The 15,571-nt window shown below is 35.8% G+C and overlaps 1 protein-coding gene across 1 annotated transcript in view; it reads left to right on the top strand.

Moving 5' to 3' along the window:
* LOC129005463 (protein arginine N-methyltransferase 5-like) overlaps nt 1–7,197 on the top strand; it is a 32,981-nt gene extending 25,784 nt beyond the window's left edge. Inside the window, exons 7-13 of the mRNA XM_054434354.1 lie at nt 787–996; nt 1,743–1,951; nt 2,529–2,651; nt 3,084–3,259; nt 3,687–3,896; nt 4,732–4,913; nt 6,957–7,197. Coding sequence (XP_054290329.1) covers nt 787–996; nt 1,743–1,951; nt 2,529–2,651; nt 3,084–3,259; nt 3,687–3,896; nt 4,732–4,913; nt 6,957–7,109 — 1,263 coding nt within the window. The 3' untranslated portion in view covers nt 7,110–7,197. The remainder of the gene's footprint in view (nt 1–786; nt 997–1,742; nt 1,952–2,528; nt 2,652–3,083; nt 3,260–3,686; nt 3,897–4,731; nt 4,914–6,956) is intronic.
* Nucleotides 7,198–15,571: the final 8,374 nt, after the last annotated feature.

Raw genomic sequence — 15,571 nt, 5'->3', positions numbered from 1 at the left:
GTCTTCACACGGTCAGGCTAGGCCTACCCTTAGAATCAGCCACACTCAAATTTCTTCTCCGCAGTGCTCAGAATTAGCTGAGAAAAATTCAGGGGTGTCGGCCCCGAACAATACGAAGCTGTTCACGGCTTTGACTGATTAATTATTTTAATTTAATTGAAAGCTCAGAGTTTGTAAGCGCTCAGGAAATCCTGCAGACGCTCAGTTGGAGCTATATCATCCCCACCTTCGCTAAAAAGTGTTTTTAACAATTTTTTCCTAACTTTAGGGAACATTTCTGTAGGGCAAACGAGTATTCTACCCTAGACACTGTACGTTTTTTACTCCCCTTATACCTTACCACTACGTCTAGTCTATTGAAGACTTGACTAGACTCAATTTCCACCCTTCCATGTTGTGTCCCACATGAATAGAAGATTAAACTATACATTAAATTACCATGGTATAGTTGTAGCCAGTTTTTTACTTAAAATTGACAAAGAATTTAGCCACTGACATAGTGTGCTAATGTAAATTAATGATTTTTGTCAACTACCTAAACTTTTTAACCAATTTAAACTGAAAGATCAACTTATCATAAACAGCAGCATGTTTTACATACACATTTTTGTATTATCAATAGATAGAATTTTTAAATTGGCTCATTTTACTTTGGTTTTTTTTTAAATTGGCTACAGCTGGTCCATATAGAGACGTCTACCCTTATATCTAAATTTGTAACATTGCACAAACCTGTTAAATAAAAACTTAAATGTATTTAGCAACTAATTTTTTCCTCATCTCTAGATTGCCAGATGGTTGGGTGAGCCAGTCAAATGCATCGTGATCTCCACTAGTGTGTTTATGACCAACAAGAAAGGCTTCCCCGTGTTGACCAAGGCGCATCAGGCCGTCCTCCGAGCTTTCTCTGCGGTCAACGTTCAAGTGGTCATAAGCGGATCCCTGAGACACGAGTCGTACAAACACTATGCGCAATACATCGACCACATCTTCCAGGTGTGCTTGCCCGTCCGATGGTATCGTAGTTGGAATTGGAGTTTAGCAATTTCAATGAATTGAAGAAATAGTAACATCAATTATACCAATCATTTAAGATGGGGACGCCACTATGTGCATATTTTAACCCAAATATGATACATGATGGTAGGAGATAAAGTATTGCATGAACTGTTTTGTGAGACATTTGACGTAGCTGGGCAGGTGAGTGGTTATAGTGCTCCACTAGTAATCAGATGCCCGTTCGATCTTTAAAAATGAACAGCTCCAATTGGTTCAAAAAAGGACTCACCTGTCCTTATGGCTTAATATATAACCTAATTTATCACCCTCTGTTTATTTTCATAATTAGACTCACAAATACGCCAGGGTAAAATTCCGCCTGAGAACAAACTTGAGAGTGCTTTGAAATATACATCAGCGACCCAAACATAATTGTAATCTAGATTGATTAACTTACAATTGTATCTAACACTGTCACTTGAATAATCGTACGCTGTAAAACTGTAAACAAGTGGAATCTATTTTAGACTCTAGATTATATTATTTGTCTACGGGCTACCAATTTATGATGTAAAAAAAAGACAATGTTAGATAGTAACAAAACCAGGGTTTGAATCATTCTATTGTAACCATTGGCATTGAGAAGTGACTGTAGTTATGGTAGTTAAAGTTGAATGGATTCAATCATTTTAGAATCAATCAGTAAAGTTTCAGTGGTGTAACCTTGACTATATTTTTGGCAGACTCTCAGCACAGTTGATCCTCTGATGTCCTATGGTCAAGGGTTTGAGGATTATTTGCAGATACCTCTACAACCATTGATGGACAACTTAGACTCCCAGACGTACGAAGTGTTTGAGAAAGACCCTGTCAAGTACAGCGAGTACCAACGTGCCATCTACTTAGCGTTGTTAGACAGAGTGCCCCCAGAGCAGAAAGATTCTGTTACACAGTAAGTGATCTTGAAATTTTATGTTAATAGTATTTTAAAATATGGAGTGTCGTTCGTTTTAGGAAGTTTACCCCTCATTTGAATCAAAAGTCTAACTGAGTTGGTAAAATTTAATTAATTGAATATTGTTTTTTTTTATCAATGGCCGATAGAGCCAAATTTTTCTCTTGATCTGAGTCCTCTCGCTGTTGCAGAGCAGCACTGTTAAAAAAATGAGACTGTGTTTTTCAGGCTGTCACGACTTATTAAAATCCTTGCCTGATGTAGGTATGAAATTTTACACTAAAATGGTGTGAGGAGTGAAGAGATTTTATCAAAGAGTTCAAATTGGTTTTGATATGTGTAACTATTTCATTCTGTATATTTAAAGAAGCAAATGATTCTCTTCTGTGTCCTCTCTCTCATGGTTATAGCAACTAGTATTTTAAAGAACAAATTTTGCATTAATCGAGAAAAAGTTTGAACAACGATTTTTCAACCTTCATACCAATTTGAATTAAACCTTTTACTCCTTAACTCTTTAACCTGTTATTTAGGAGAAATAGTGGTTTTTTTATCAAACAGTTGTTGTTTCCAGGATAGTGATGGTGGTGGGAGCAGGTCGCGGTCCGTTGGTCAATGCGGCCCTCAACGCAGCACAGAGAGCTGAACGTAAAATCAGGGTCTACGCGGTGGAGAAGAACCCCAACGCTGTTATTACGTAAGTGTGCCAACAATGTAGTGTACAGTTAAACAATTGTGAGAACATTTTAGGCTTATTGTACATCTTGTCGCAAGCTTCAGAGCTCGTCTGAAACTGTAGCATTTAGCCTATACTGTTTAATTTTTTAGTGAGGACATTTTAAATTATATATATTTCCTCCTTTTTTCCAAGGAAAAGCTTTAGGCAAGGATTTTACGTTTTGTAATAAAGAGGATAGCAGCTACCTTTGAACAAGCAGGAAAGCAATGAGCAGCATTTGGGATGAAAAGAAATATTTCAAAAACTTTGAAAGTCAATACTTGCCGATAGTGGTATTAAATTGATACAACGGTAATCAATTGTAGAGATAACTAAAGGGACAGTGGTGAGGGTAGAATCCTTGTACACCCTGCTTGTCACTCCCATTGACACGGTTACGTGATGTTGCAGACTGCAGGCACACAAAACAGAGTTCTGGCGAGACTCAGTGACCATTGTCTCGTGTGACATGAGGGAGTGGGAAGCACCTGAACTAGCGGACATCTTGGTCTCTGAGCTGTTGGGTTCGTTTGGAGACAACGAACTGTCCCCGGAGTGCTTGGACGGCGCCCAAAAGTTCCTCAAAGGTTTCGATCAATTATTATTTTAAGTGTTTTTTATAGTTTTATGTTTAAGAATATCGGTTCATAAGTTCACAACTGTGTTGTTACTACAAGACAATATGAATGTCTTTATTTAGAACTTAGATTTTTTTGAAATTTAATTTTATAGATTTTTTCAAATTTGACTCTTTTGACTCTTTGACTTACTTCTTATACATTGAGCTATGTACTCATCCCTTTTGAACCTTTATCAACTTTACATGCTATAATTCTGATTTTATCTAACCCACTGTTGGTAACAAAACTGCCACCAGGATTTTGATTTACTGTTCAGATGCCACTTGTCATGATTTGAAAACTCAAACTGAAATAAAGTTGAATGAAGGGCATTAATCATGTGTAATAATTATGTAGTAAAACTTCTGTCTGGTTTAATGTGAATGTTTTTTAGATGATGGCATCAGTATTCCGTGCAGTTACACATCGTACCTGGCCCCAGTACAGAACCCGAGATTGTGGGGTGAAGTGGCCGCGAGATTCCGAGACCCGAACAAGGTGTCGGAAACAATGAACTTTGAGATGCCGTGGGTGGTACATCAGCAGAACAGGTATCCTCTGGCACCCACGCAGCCGCTGTTCACCTACCATCACCCTAACAGAGGTGCGAACCATACAGTAAACATTATTGGATAAAGATTGGTGTACCTTGTTCATCTTCAGTCTGTTAAAAAGTAATTAAAGTGTGTAGTTTCCTTTCATGCAACCCATAATCAAATCCAACATCGAATCAGAGACGATGACATCCAACAAATGTCTTGGTCCATACACACATCAACACATAGCACAATGCCTAAGAAACCTTTAAATTGTTACAAGTGCCCAAAGTTACATTTCTGGTGCGCACACAAGTTTCATGTGTGAGGCAAAGCCAAGCATGTGAGAGTGAGTTTCGTTTCACATACAAGCTGAAACCGAGGACAGGAATAATTGGTGCAAGTACCGGGAAATCACTTTCGGTACAAGCCATAAACCTCTTAATGTTGAGATTGTAGCACAAAGGATTGAGTTATCAAATAATTAAATAACTTACGTCATCAATCCATAAATTGCTGTGGAGTACGCGTTTCAACCATCAGGTCATCCTCAGCTCCACTGTCACTAGGTTGAATCTGTTTCTATGTCGCTTTGATTTTGTAGCAACAACGTCAATATATCGAATATATAGGCCAAACACATTTTACATTCATTACACATAAACGACACGTACGAAACATTTAAATAACGATAAAACTATGATTATAACACCGTGCGCACGGCTGACGGGCTCAGGTTTGCGGCTAAACTCATTCCTATAAGCCTCCTAAGTGGCTATAAACCTCTTTCCTTTACACTTGCTTCACATAGTACGTAAAAAACTAATAATGAATTTACCTTATCCGTGAAGCTAATACTTTTAGTTATACGATATAGTTCACTGTAATTGTGTTGTGTTACAGATAAAACCATTGACAACTCGAGGTACAAAATGCTGACATTCAAAGTTGAGAACAACAGCATGCTGCACGGCTTCACAGGCTACTTTGATACTGTCTTGTACAAAGACGTCATGCTCAGCATAGAACCGTCAACATACTCCAGAGGAATGGTTTCGTGGTTTCCTATCTTCTTCCCAATCAAAGTACAGTAATCAATTAAATGTATTATTAATCGTTAAGATGTATGTAAATTCCTTATTTTTCCTTTTAAAACTGAGTTTGGCATAGCTAGAAATCATATAGGAAGTTTGGTATAGGAATTTCTTGTTGTACAAAATTAATATTAAATATTAAACGTAGTATTCAATTTCAAGTATCGAAACTGCAAACTACTTTGCTGCCTCTTTGCAAACTCTCTAATTGTCTCCAATCCAAAAACAATGGTGCTACAGCACAGTTGCATTCAACAAAAACTTTTTTTTAACATGCAGCATTAGTGTTCTTCAGCAAATATTGTTGAAAATAGTTTACTCTAGAGAAAAATGCATTGGAATTCAATTCCTTTCTGTAAAATTCAAACACAGTATCTAATACAGTAGAACCTCTTTAATCCGAACTAATTGGGACCGGGGGTAGTTCGGACTATTGAATAGTTCAGATTACAGAACATATTGTTGTTTTTACATAACAATAGCTAAAACCTGGCTAAAATTGATCGTAATTGGTACGGGAAAAGTGAAAAAATTATTTATAAAGTAAAATACAGTGTTTATTTAATACAGTAGTAAACGTAGTACAACGGTACATTAAATACAGTATACAATAAAGAACTACTGTACTGTGTATAAAGTACAGCAATGAGGCGTTCGGATTAGTGGACGTTCGGATTACGGGGGTTCGGATTAAAGAGGTTCTACTGTATAACTTTTGATTTTATTTAGTAGTTAAGTGGTAATAGTGCATGCCTTCCAAACCAACAGTTGGTGATCTGGTCTGAGCGGGATTGATTCTGTAGCCTTCTGCTATTTGTTATTGCGTTGTCATCGGCCTATTACCAACAAGCTGACGATGGAATGGAAGTGGAATTATGTGTACAAGACTCCATATATCCATTGATTAAAATAAAATGTAAAGTGGTATAAGATAACTGAAAATTCAATTTTATTTTGTTAAAATACTTTAAATTAATTATTTTCACCTGTATTTTCTTACTGTTTAAATGATATTTTAACTTCTTGATCAGCATCGCACATGTGATTGATTTGCCTGAAAGCACAAAAGGTACATTAAATAACACTTATAATAATATCGCCTATTGGGTCTGAAGATGATTGGAGTTTCCAATCGAAATCGATCACCCCTTTCCATCTTTTATATGTACTTACCTTCTTGTGCGTAAACAGTATAAGTGTAAATATATTACCTAATACTAGAGGCCATCCAGTGGTTGAAAACTCAACCAAAAATACCTAATCAGGTGGGGACTTCTCTATTTTCACCCCACTCTGTAAATAAAACATGTGATTAGAATTTCTTCCATTTGTTTTCATTTTTTGTTTATATTTTGTTGTTATTTTGTCACCAGCATGGCAACCCATAAAGCCCATGTTAATTTTTCTAAATTTTTGATTAATATTCATGCTTATCTTTGAGCATATTTCAATTTATAAAGGGATTCTGAAATATCTTTCTATATGCAACAGTATGCTTAGATTTTCCTTAGGGTGCACACGAGCTGAGAAAAAAAGGTTTTAAAGAATCATGCTTGCCTATTGATATATAGATAAGGGTTAAATGGTTATTTGACGTATCTTTTGTGCTTTCAAATGATATTTTGCTGTTATTTTGAAATAAAGTTTGATTTGTTACCTTCTAAGTAAAAAATACAGGAGACATTTTTTATTCTAGTTACACTTGACTCAACTAAGCTATTTTTTAAATGTGTTTTAATTTTAGAAGATAATGCTGACTCTAGCAAAAGAAACACAACTTTAAACTACACCCAGAAAGGTAGAAGTCTTTGAGTTGTGGAGACAACTTCTGCCCAACTCAATACTCACTTTGTTGAATATGCTGTCGGTGAAAATATTCTTTCATTCTTTGTGTGTAGTGTAATGTTTTATGTTTCTTGTGCCAGTATGGACACTATCATTGTTGTTCAGCATGTTATCCTCGAAAATCTTTAAAACTTTGTCCCTTTTGTTCTATTGTGTTACATCCTTAATTTTCACTTCCTATTTTTCTAGGAACCCGTCTCGTTAAAGACAGGTGATAACCTAGTTGTTCACTTCTGGAGGCTCCACAACAAAAGAGAGGTTTGGTACGAGTGGACAATAACTTCTCCGATAACCACTCCCATCCAGAATCCCAACGGACGAGCTTACAACATCGGACTCTAGTGTTGGCACTGGTCTCAACGAAATCCGTCTACCTAATAATATGTTAAAAAGCTTTTTTTAAGTTTTTCTTTTGTAAAAAACTGACATAAATTTTGTTAAAAAAACTTTGGTCCTTATTTGATACCTTCTTACTATTTTGAAAAACTGATAAGGTGAAATTATTCTAGTTAGAAGTTAGAATGTAACGAGTTACGCCTCTTTCACGTGGCGCCCGCCGGATCCGGCATAGGGCTATGGGAGTATATGAGTCCTTTCACACTATGTCCGGCGCGCGAATTATTGCCGGATGTACCTACAGCCGGACAACAGCGCCGCGCCTTGTCCACGCCGGACAACAGCGCCGCGCCTTGTCCACGCCGGACAACTTGGTGAAGGGCTATTGGTTCTTATGGGAGCTTTCACACGGTGCGGTGCTACGCTGCCTCAATTTATGCAAACTACCTGACCAAGAGGGTGCAATGGGTAATAAGAAATTATATATTGTTGTATCAGAGAAAAATATATTTAAAGTTATCACAAAACATATATTTTTAAGTTCATCCCATGCAAATCGGCCAACTTAAAGTATTAAAACAAACATTTTCCTTTAATAACTAGAGGAGAATATTAATTTAGTATTAATTTACTAATTTATACGTAATGAAACTTTTTTTTTTAGACTTCTAGAATACAATATTTTCAGATATGACAAATTTATTATATTTTAAATTATCCTATTCACCCTATTTGAACTCTTAAATGGAGTATTCACTGAGGCGTGGTTAATGAGATTTACTTGGAGGGTTGGTAGGGTCAGCATAGCCAATTGTCCTGATCCACCATTTTTTTTGCCGCATTCTAAGATTACAACCAAAAAAATACAAAACCGCGTGTTTTTATTATGCACGTAATTCGTGTACGCTTGAAAATAAGTTGGCAGCACTCAAAGATATTGCGACTACGATCAGCTGGTGCAGCGTTTCCCATTTCGTTCAATGTTTGGATTTAACCTAAACTAAAAACGTGCTGTAATAACTAGCAGAGTACCCGTCCTTCGTACGGGGTTGGCATATAAGTATAAAATGCTTATTGCAGTTATAGTACAGGTAAAATAGGGTTTTATAAACAACAAAATTTGTACATTCATGAAATTTCACCTGTGAGTTACTAATAATATGAGAAATGAAGATCCGATGAGTCCCCAAAATTTTGGGCGTCCTATGGCCCTTTTTGGGGCCCTTTCTGTCCCGAAGGGCCCTTGTTCCTGAATAATTTTGTTTTTACGTTTAAGGTTGAGTGAGGTGTGGTTTTCGATGGTTTTAGCTATTTTAAATCGATTGGGACTAGTTTTAAGTGTTTTAAGCCACACCATACAGGGTGTTTCGAAATATTATTACTTTTTACGATATTTAAACATTTATTCATAAAGTGATAAAATTAGTCACCTCCATGCTCTATATAAAAGGGAATTTTTGAAAATAACTGTAATTCTTTACTACATAAAGGGAAAGGATCACAAGGAGTAAGAGAAAATATTAAATACCCTCGTCACAGCAAACCTACAGACCTAGCGAATTTCCGTTTTACTTACTTGATTTTCAATTAAATCTAAAATAGCATTGCGTTTAACGATTACCTAGGTGCTGCTACAAGGAGACTAATAAAGTGTGTTTATAGTAAAATACTAATAGCCTAGTTTAAAACAAATAAATTTGACAAGTTTGATAAAAATATATCTATTAACAAACACACAAAATCATTTTACACTATTCTACATAAGAATAACATGGGAATTTTAAATTTACAATTTTAGTATTTTTATCCGTAACTAATAACCATACAAAAACACGTTAATATACTAAATTATTTTTAAGCTATTTATATTTATATTTTTAAGCTATTTAAAATGTTCTAGAGAAAAATTGGGAAACTTAGTGTTTTGAGAGTAAAGTAAATAAGAAAACCCAATTTTTACCCCATAAACCCCGTTCCCATTTTTCAGTAAAAACATGCTTGTACCGACAATGCTGCTCTGATATCTTAGTGCTGTCCTGGTCGTCATAACCACGAAAGACAACCGTACTTGTATTGATTGAAAATAAGTTTGAGGAACTTAAGATACAAGTTGCAAACGTCAGTATGTATGAAATGTGTTTTTGCACCACATTGTTCGTGCTTTAAGATTGGTGTTGCCTGTTCTGCAATATGCAAGGTTTTAGGTTTGTAAAGGGGAATCCTGCTTGAACACCAACTTGGACAAAATCAGTAAAGATGGACAAGTTGCTAAGAATAAAGAAATTGTTAATGAGTCGTCTGAGAATAGTTATTGTGATGATGAAATTGTAAAGAGAGATACTAAGGAAATTGTAGAAAAATAGCTTTCGTTTAGGTACGTAATTTTAATATGTAATTCAAGGTTTTATACAAATACAACTGTTTTTATTTTTAATAATTGTAAAAAAAATAACTTAAATAACTACCTAAGAAAAATTCATATCAATTTGAAATTGGTCTTAATAGATTTGCATAAAAAAACACGTTGAAAGATTATTCACCACCTTAAAAGTTGAAATTTTTGCTTAGTAACCTATGTTATTATGTTATAGTGTAAAACTTAATCCATCCCCTTTTAGCGAACATCCCATATAGGAGATAAGCTATTAAACCGGCATAATCGGTCCATGGAACAGGGTTTTATGTGGTAAAATTTGTATTTTTTGACCCTCAAAAGACAAAGTTTCCCATTTTTTCTCTAGAGCATTTTAAAGATCTTAAAGAAAACAAATAATTTAGTATATTAACGTCTTTTGTAAGTGTATTAGTTACGAATAAAATTCAAAAATTGTAAATTTAAAATTCCATGTTATTCTTAAGGAGAATAGTGTAAAATGATTTTGTTTGTTTGTTAATAGATATATTTTGTGATCAAACTTGTCAAATTTATTTGTTTTATACTAGTATAGGCTATTAATATTTTACTATAAACACACTTTATTACCCTCCTTGTAGCAGCAAACCTAAGTATTTATTAAACTCAATGCTATTTTAGATTTAATTGAAAATCGGGCAAATGAAAATTCGCTTAGTCTGCAGGTTTGCTGTGACGGGGGTATTTAATATTTTCTCTTACTCCTTGTGATCCTTCCCTCTTATATAGTAAAGAATTACAGTTATTTTCAAAAATCCCCTTTTATATAGAGCATGGAGGTAACTAATTTTATCACTTCATGAATAAATGTTTAAATATCGTAAAAAGTGATAATATTTCGAAACACCCTGTATGGTGTGCTTTAATACACTTAAAACTAGTCCCAATCGATTTACAATAGCTAAAACCATCGAAAACCACACCTCACTCAACCTTAAACGTAAAAACAAAATTATTCAGGAACAAGGGCCCTTCGGGACAAAAAGGGCCCCAAAAAGGGCCTTAGGACGCCCAAAGTTTTGGGGACTCATCGGATCTTCATTTCTCATATTATTAGTAACTCACAGGTGAAATTTCATGAATGTACAAATTTTGTTGTTTATATGGAGTGTTTTTGTATTATTTTACCTGTACTATTATACTCAAGCTTTGCGTTTGCAAAAGGGGAGAACAAAGTTTGATAAAATTTGCTTCTGTAAATTTACAGTATACTATAGTATTACACATCTACCATAGCTATATTGTTCTAGAAATTCACCTTAACAATAGAGAAAAATAAATTATCAAAAATTCGCAAAATATCACTAATTTTTTGTAAATTCAAAACATAAAAATAACTGTAAACAATCCTACTTTGACAGTTCTCATTGTGTATCACAGTTTTTTGTTGCTGCTTAGTTCAAATTACAGTAGTTGTTTTCATTAATGCAAAAGAATAATAGTGCTGCCCCCTGTTGTTAAATCTTATAATTCTTTAATGCTTTTCATATCATAGAACCAACTTTTTTAGTTGAAACAGCTTACAAAATTATTGAGCGGAGCGAGCGAAGCTCTTATACGTCGACTTTTATGCATTTCGTAATACGCAAACTCCTCCTAGACGGGTGAATCAATCGTTTTTGAATGCAGTAGATAAATAAATAGCTGATGGCATTATTCCACAGATATTAGAACATAAACGGTGATATGGATCAAAAATATAATCAAATGACGACACTAGCTTGAGGTCCGTGACGTAGGAAGTGGTAAAGGAAGTAGTAAAGGTGAGCAGTCTGGAGTGTAGAAATTGTTTAAGACCATTAGATTTAGGTATCTGCATTCCTAAAATTCTATGGGAAGGGAGGAAAACAGGTCCGCGACGTAGGAAGTGGTGAAGGAAGTAGTCAAGGCGAGCTGTCCGTGGGAACTGGGTACTTACGTATTATACGGAGGCCACTTATTTTACAGCGCGCTGCGGCGGTTGGGTTAAGTTGGGTTATCATAAATATGTTTGTAGAACTTTCCTAGTTTCGTTATGAATCGAACTATACGAGATGAGTCATAAAAACTTATGATATAAGTTTTTATGACTCATCTCGTATAGTTCGATTCATAACGAAACTAGGAAAGTTCTACAAACATATTTATGATAACCCAACCTAACCTAACCGCCGCAGCGTGCTGTAAAATAAGTGGCCTCCGTATAATACGTAAGTACCGGGAACTGTTTATGACAATTAGATTAAGGTATCTGCAATCCTAAAATGCTATTGGAAGGGAAGGAAACGGGTCCGCGACGTAGGAAGTGGTGAAGGAAGTAGTCAAGGTGAGCTTTCTGGAGTGTGGAAACTTTTTATGACGATTAGATTTAGGTATCTGCATTCCAAAAATTCTATGGGAAGGGAGGAAAACGGGTCCGCGACGTAGGAAGTGGTGAAGGAAGTAGTCAAGGTGAGCTTTCCGGAGTGTGAAAACTTTTTATGACGATTAGATTTAGGTATCTACATTCCTAAAATTCTATGGGAAGGGAGGAAAACGGGTCCGCGACGTAGGAAGTGGTGAAGGAAGTAGTCAAGGTGAGCTGTCCGTAGTGTGGGAACTGTTTATGACAATTAGGTTAAGGTATCTGCAATCCTAAAATGCTATTTGAAGGGAAGGAAACGGATCCGCGACGTAGGAAGTGATGAAGGAAGTAGTCAAGGCGAGCTGTCCGTAGTGTGGGAACTGTTTATGACAATTAGATTAAGGTATCTGCAATCCTAAAATGCTATTGGAAGGGAAGGAAACGGGTCCGCGACGTAGGAAGTGGTGAAGGAAGTAGTAAAGGCGAGATGTTTGAGGTATGGGATCTGTTTATGACCATTAGATTAAGGTATTTGCAATCCTAAAATGCTATGGGAAGGGAGGAAAACGGGTCCGCGACGTAGGAAGTGGTGAAGGAAGTAGTCAAGGTGAGCTGTCCGTAGTGTGGGAACTGTTTATGACAATTAGGTTAAGGTATCTGCAATCCTAAAATGCTATTTGAAGGGAAGGAAACGGATCCGCGACGTAGGAAGTGATGAAGGAAGTAGTCAAGGCGAGCTGTCCGTAGTGTGGGAACTGTTTATGACAATTAGATTAAGGTATCTGCAATCCTAAAATGCTATGGGAAGGGAGGAAAACAGGTCCGCGACGTAGGAAGTGGTGAAGGAAATAGTCAAGGCGAGCTGTCCGGAGTGTGGAAACTGTTTATGACTATTAGATTAAGGTATCTACAATCGTAAAATGCTATGGAAAGGGAGGAAAACAGGTCCGCGATGTACGAAGTGGCGAAGGACGTAGTAAACGCGATATGTTCGGGGTATGGGATCTGTTAATGACCATTAGATTAAGGTATTTGCAATCCTAAAATGCTATGGGAAGGGAGGTAAACAGGTCCGTGACGTAGGAAGTGATGAAGGAATCAGTAAAGGCGAGTTTTTCGGAGTGTGGGAACTGTTTATGACGATTAGATTAAGGTATCTGCAATCCTAAAATGCTATGGAAAGGGAGGGAAACAGGTCCGTGACGTAGGCAGTGGTGAAGGAATCAGTAAAGGCGAGTTTTTCGGAGTGTGGGAACTGTTTATGACGATTAGATTAAGGTATCTGCAACCCTAAAATGCTATGGAAAGGGAGGGGAAACAGGTCCGCACTGCTAACCTTTACTACTTCTTTCACCATTTTCTATTTTGTGGGCATGCTTCCATCCCTTCTCATAGCAATTCAGCATTGCAGATACATTAATCTAACTGCTACAAACGGTTTCCAGTTCCCAAACTCCACACTGCTCACCTTACTACTTCCTTCACCTCTTCTTACGTCGCAGACCTGTTTTCCTCTCTTACCATACAATTTTAAGATTGTAGATACCTTAATCTAATCGTCATAAACAGTTCCCACACTCCGAAAAACTCGCCTTTACTTTCCTTCATCTCTTCCTACGTCACGGACCTGTTTACCTGTGAAGGAAGTAGTAAAGGTGGGCAGTGTTAAGTGTGGGGATGGATTAATGTATCTGCAATGCTAAAATGCTATGGGAATAGACTGGTTAAAATGATTATGAAGCACGAATCGTTACATATTTCGATACGTATTCGATCGTTTAAAATAGAAATTTACAACTGAGTTGACAACAGCTGAGTTTTACTCCATAGAGGCTAAAAATTAATTTTATTTCCTAACGAGTAAAAATGCTACTTTAGACCCGGAACGCATGCATCAATGACGACTGTTTTTACTGCAGTATGACAACAATAATATAATATGAACCCTTGATGACTCCGCTCAATTTTGTGGATGCATCTGCGAACGCCACCTAGTTTATTTCTCTTTAAAAATGAATTATCATAAGGTTAACATAGGGAACTACAGAACCACTGGGGCGGAGCCCGAAAGGATTTTTGGGATAAGAATATGCCTATATGTTAATCGGGAATGTGAGCTATCATCATGCCAAATTTCAGCCCAATCCGTCCAGTAGTTAATGCGTGATTGAACTTCAAACAAACAAACGCACAAACTTTCATTTATATTATTAGTAAGATAATAAATAATAAATATTCAGGAGTGTCGTACGGGACGCGTTGCAGAAAGTCAACAGTCCCGGAAGGTCAAATAATTTATACCTGTGCCGCTAGGTCAAAAACTACAATGTTTGCAGTGTCTGTAGATCAAAAATCCCAGTAAGTCAAATAGTACAGTCCGAGCTAAAAACGTGGCCTATGTTAAAGCAATTGACTTATTGAGAATTTGACCTAATGCAACAGCAGTTTTAATATAACGAAATAAGATAAAATATAAGTTCAGTTTCGCTGAGTCAACAGTGCCGGAAGGTCAAAAGTATAATCTGTTAAAACAGCGATAGTCCTCTCGACGCATGACTTCAATAATTTCGTGTTTTGGTGTACTTAAAGTTGTGCTAAAATTTTGAAAATTGGCACAGAGCTTCTTGGTTAGTCCTACTCAATGACTATTTTGTTGGAACTTTAAACTATTTACCGATCTAATTAATAAAAATTGATATGTATGGTGAAATAGTTTTAAATCGTGATTTCTAGCATGAAAAAGTTAGCATGCGAGATTTTTTGTTTGTTTTTGGGTTAAGGAGGTTTGGTCTGTGGCAAAGTTGTAGCCAAAAGTGTGATGCGTAAAATATATTTTTTTGAATTTTTTACAATCAGTGGTTCAATAGATAACTTGGGTTGAAGAGGACGGCAAATTTAACATTTCGCAACGCATGGAAAGAACTACATCGTACGATGTGACTGCTGAGTGGACTTTTAATTTACAGTTCTAAGAACAAGAAAAAGATGAATATACAGATCACCAGTACATTCATATTATTTATAAAACATCTTTCTGTATTACCAGCTTACATTTTTCACTTATAAGAATACATCATAAACAGGGTGTTAAAAATAAGCGGGGAGATACTTTACCTAGTAATTCCTTGGGTCAAAATAAACAGAAAATGAAGGATAACATTTTTCCAAAATCGTTTCGTAAACCAGATATCCGCCATTTTGTATTTTTTACATACAAATATTTATCTTTACACTTTTCCAACCGATGTTTATGAAACTTGGTATGTATCCAACTTGGTATGTAGGTAGGAGAGACCCATGTTATAAAAAAAGATTCATCTCGATTCACCCTAAAATTTCAAAATTTAACACTTAACTACAATATAATATACTTTACTACACCACAATATTTACGTATCACCATAAATCTTTAATAAAATAAAACGTTCACATTTTTAAAATCCAAAGTAAATCAATATAATCATATAATCAATATAAACAAGTGCACTAGTACTTACTAGTGTCCAATAACAATTTGATGGATTTAACCAAAACCTTTTCTATTTAACTTATTTTCAGCTGTTAAATTTCAAACGATACGTTTTAGCTACATCATTAACATTATTATCATCATCGTCGTTTGAGTTTGGGTTTGCGGCAATGTATTTTTATAATTAAAACCTTTAATTTGATACCTACCAAACTTGACCTCTGCTGCTATTAATTGACTGTATGGACTATTAATTAACAGCT

Source organism: Macrosteles quadrilineatus, unplaced genomic scaffold, assembly GCF_028750875.1.
Source record: "Macrosteles quadrilineatus isolate MER2022 unplaced genomic scaffold, UCM_ALF_1.0 Scaffold_21__1_contigs__length_2333173, whole genome shotgun sequence".
NCBI lineage: Eukaryota > Metazoa > Arthropoda > Insecta > Hemiptera > Cicadellidae > Macrosteles > Macrosteles quadrilineatus.
Note: the sequence above shows the minus strand (reverse complement) of the source record. Positions and strands in the feature narration are given on the sequence as shown.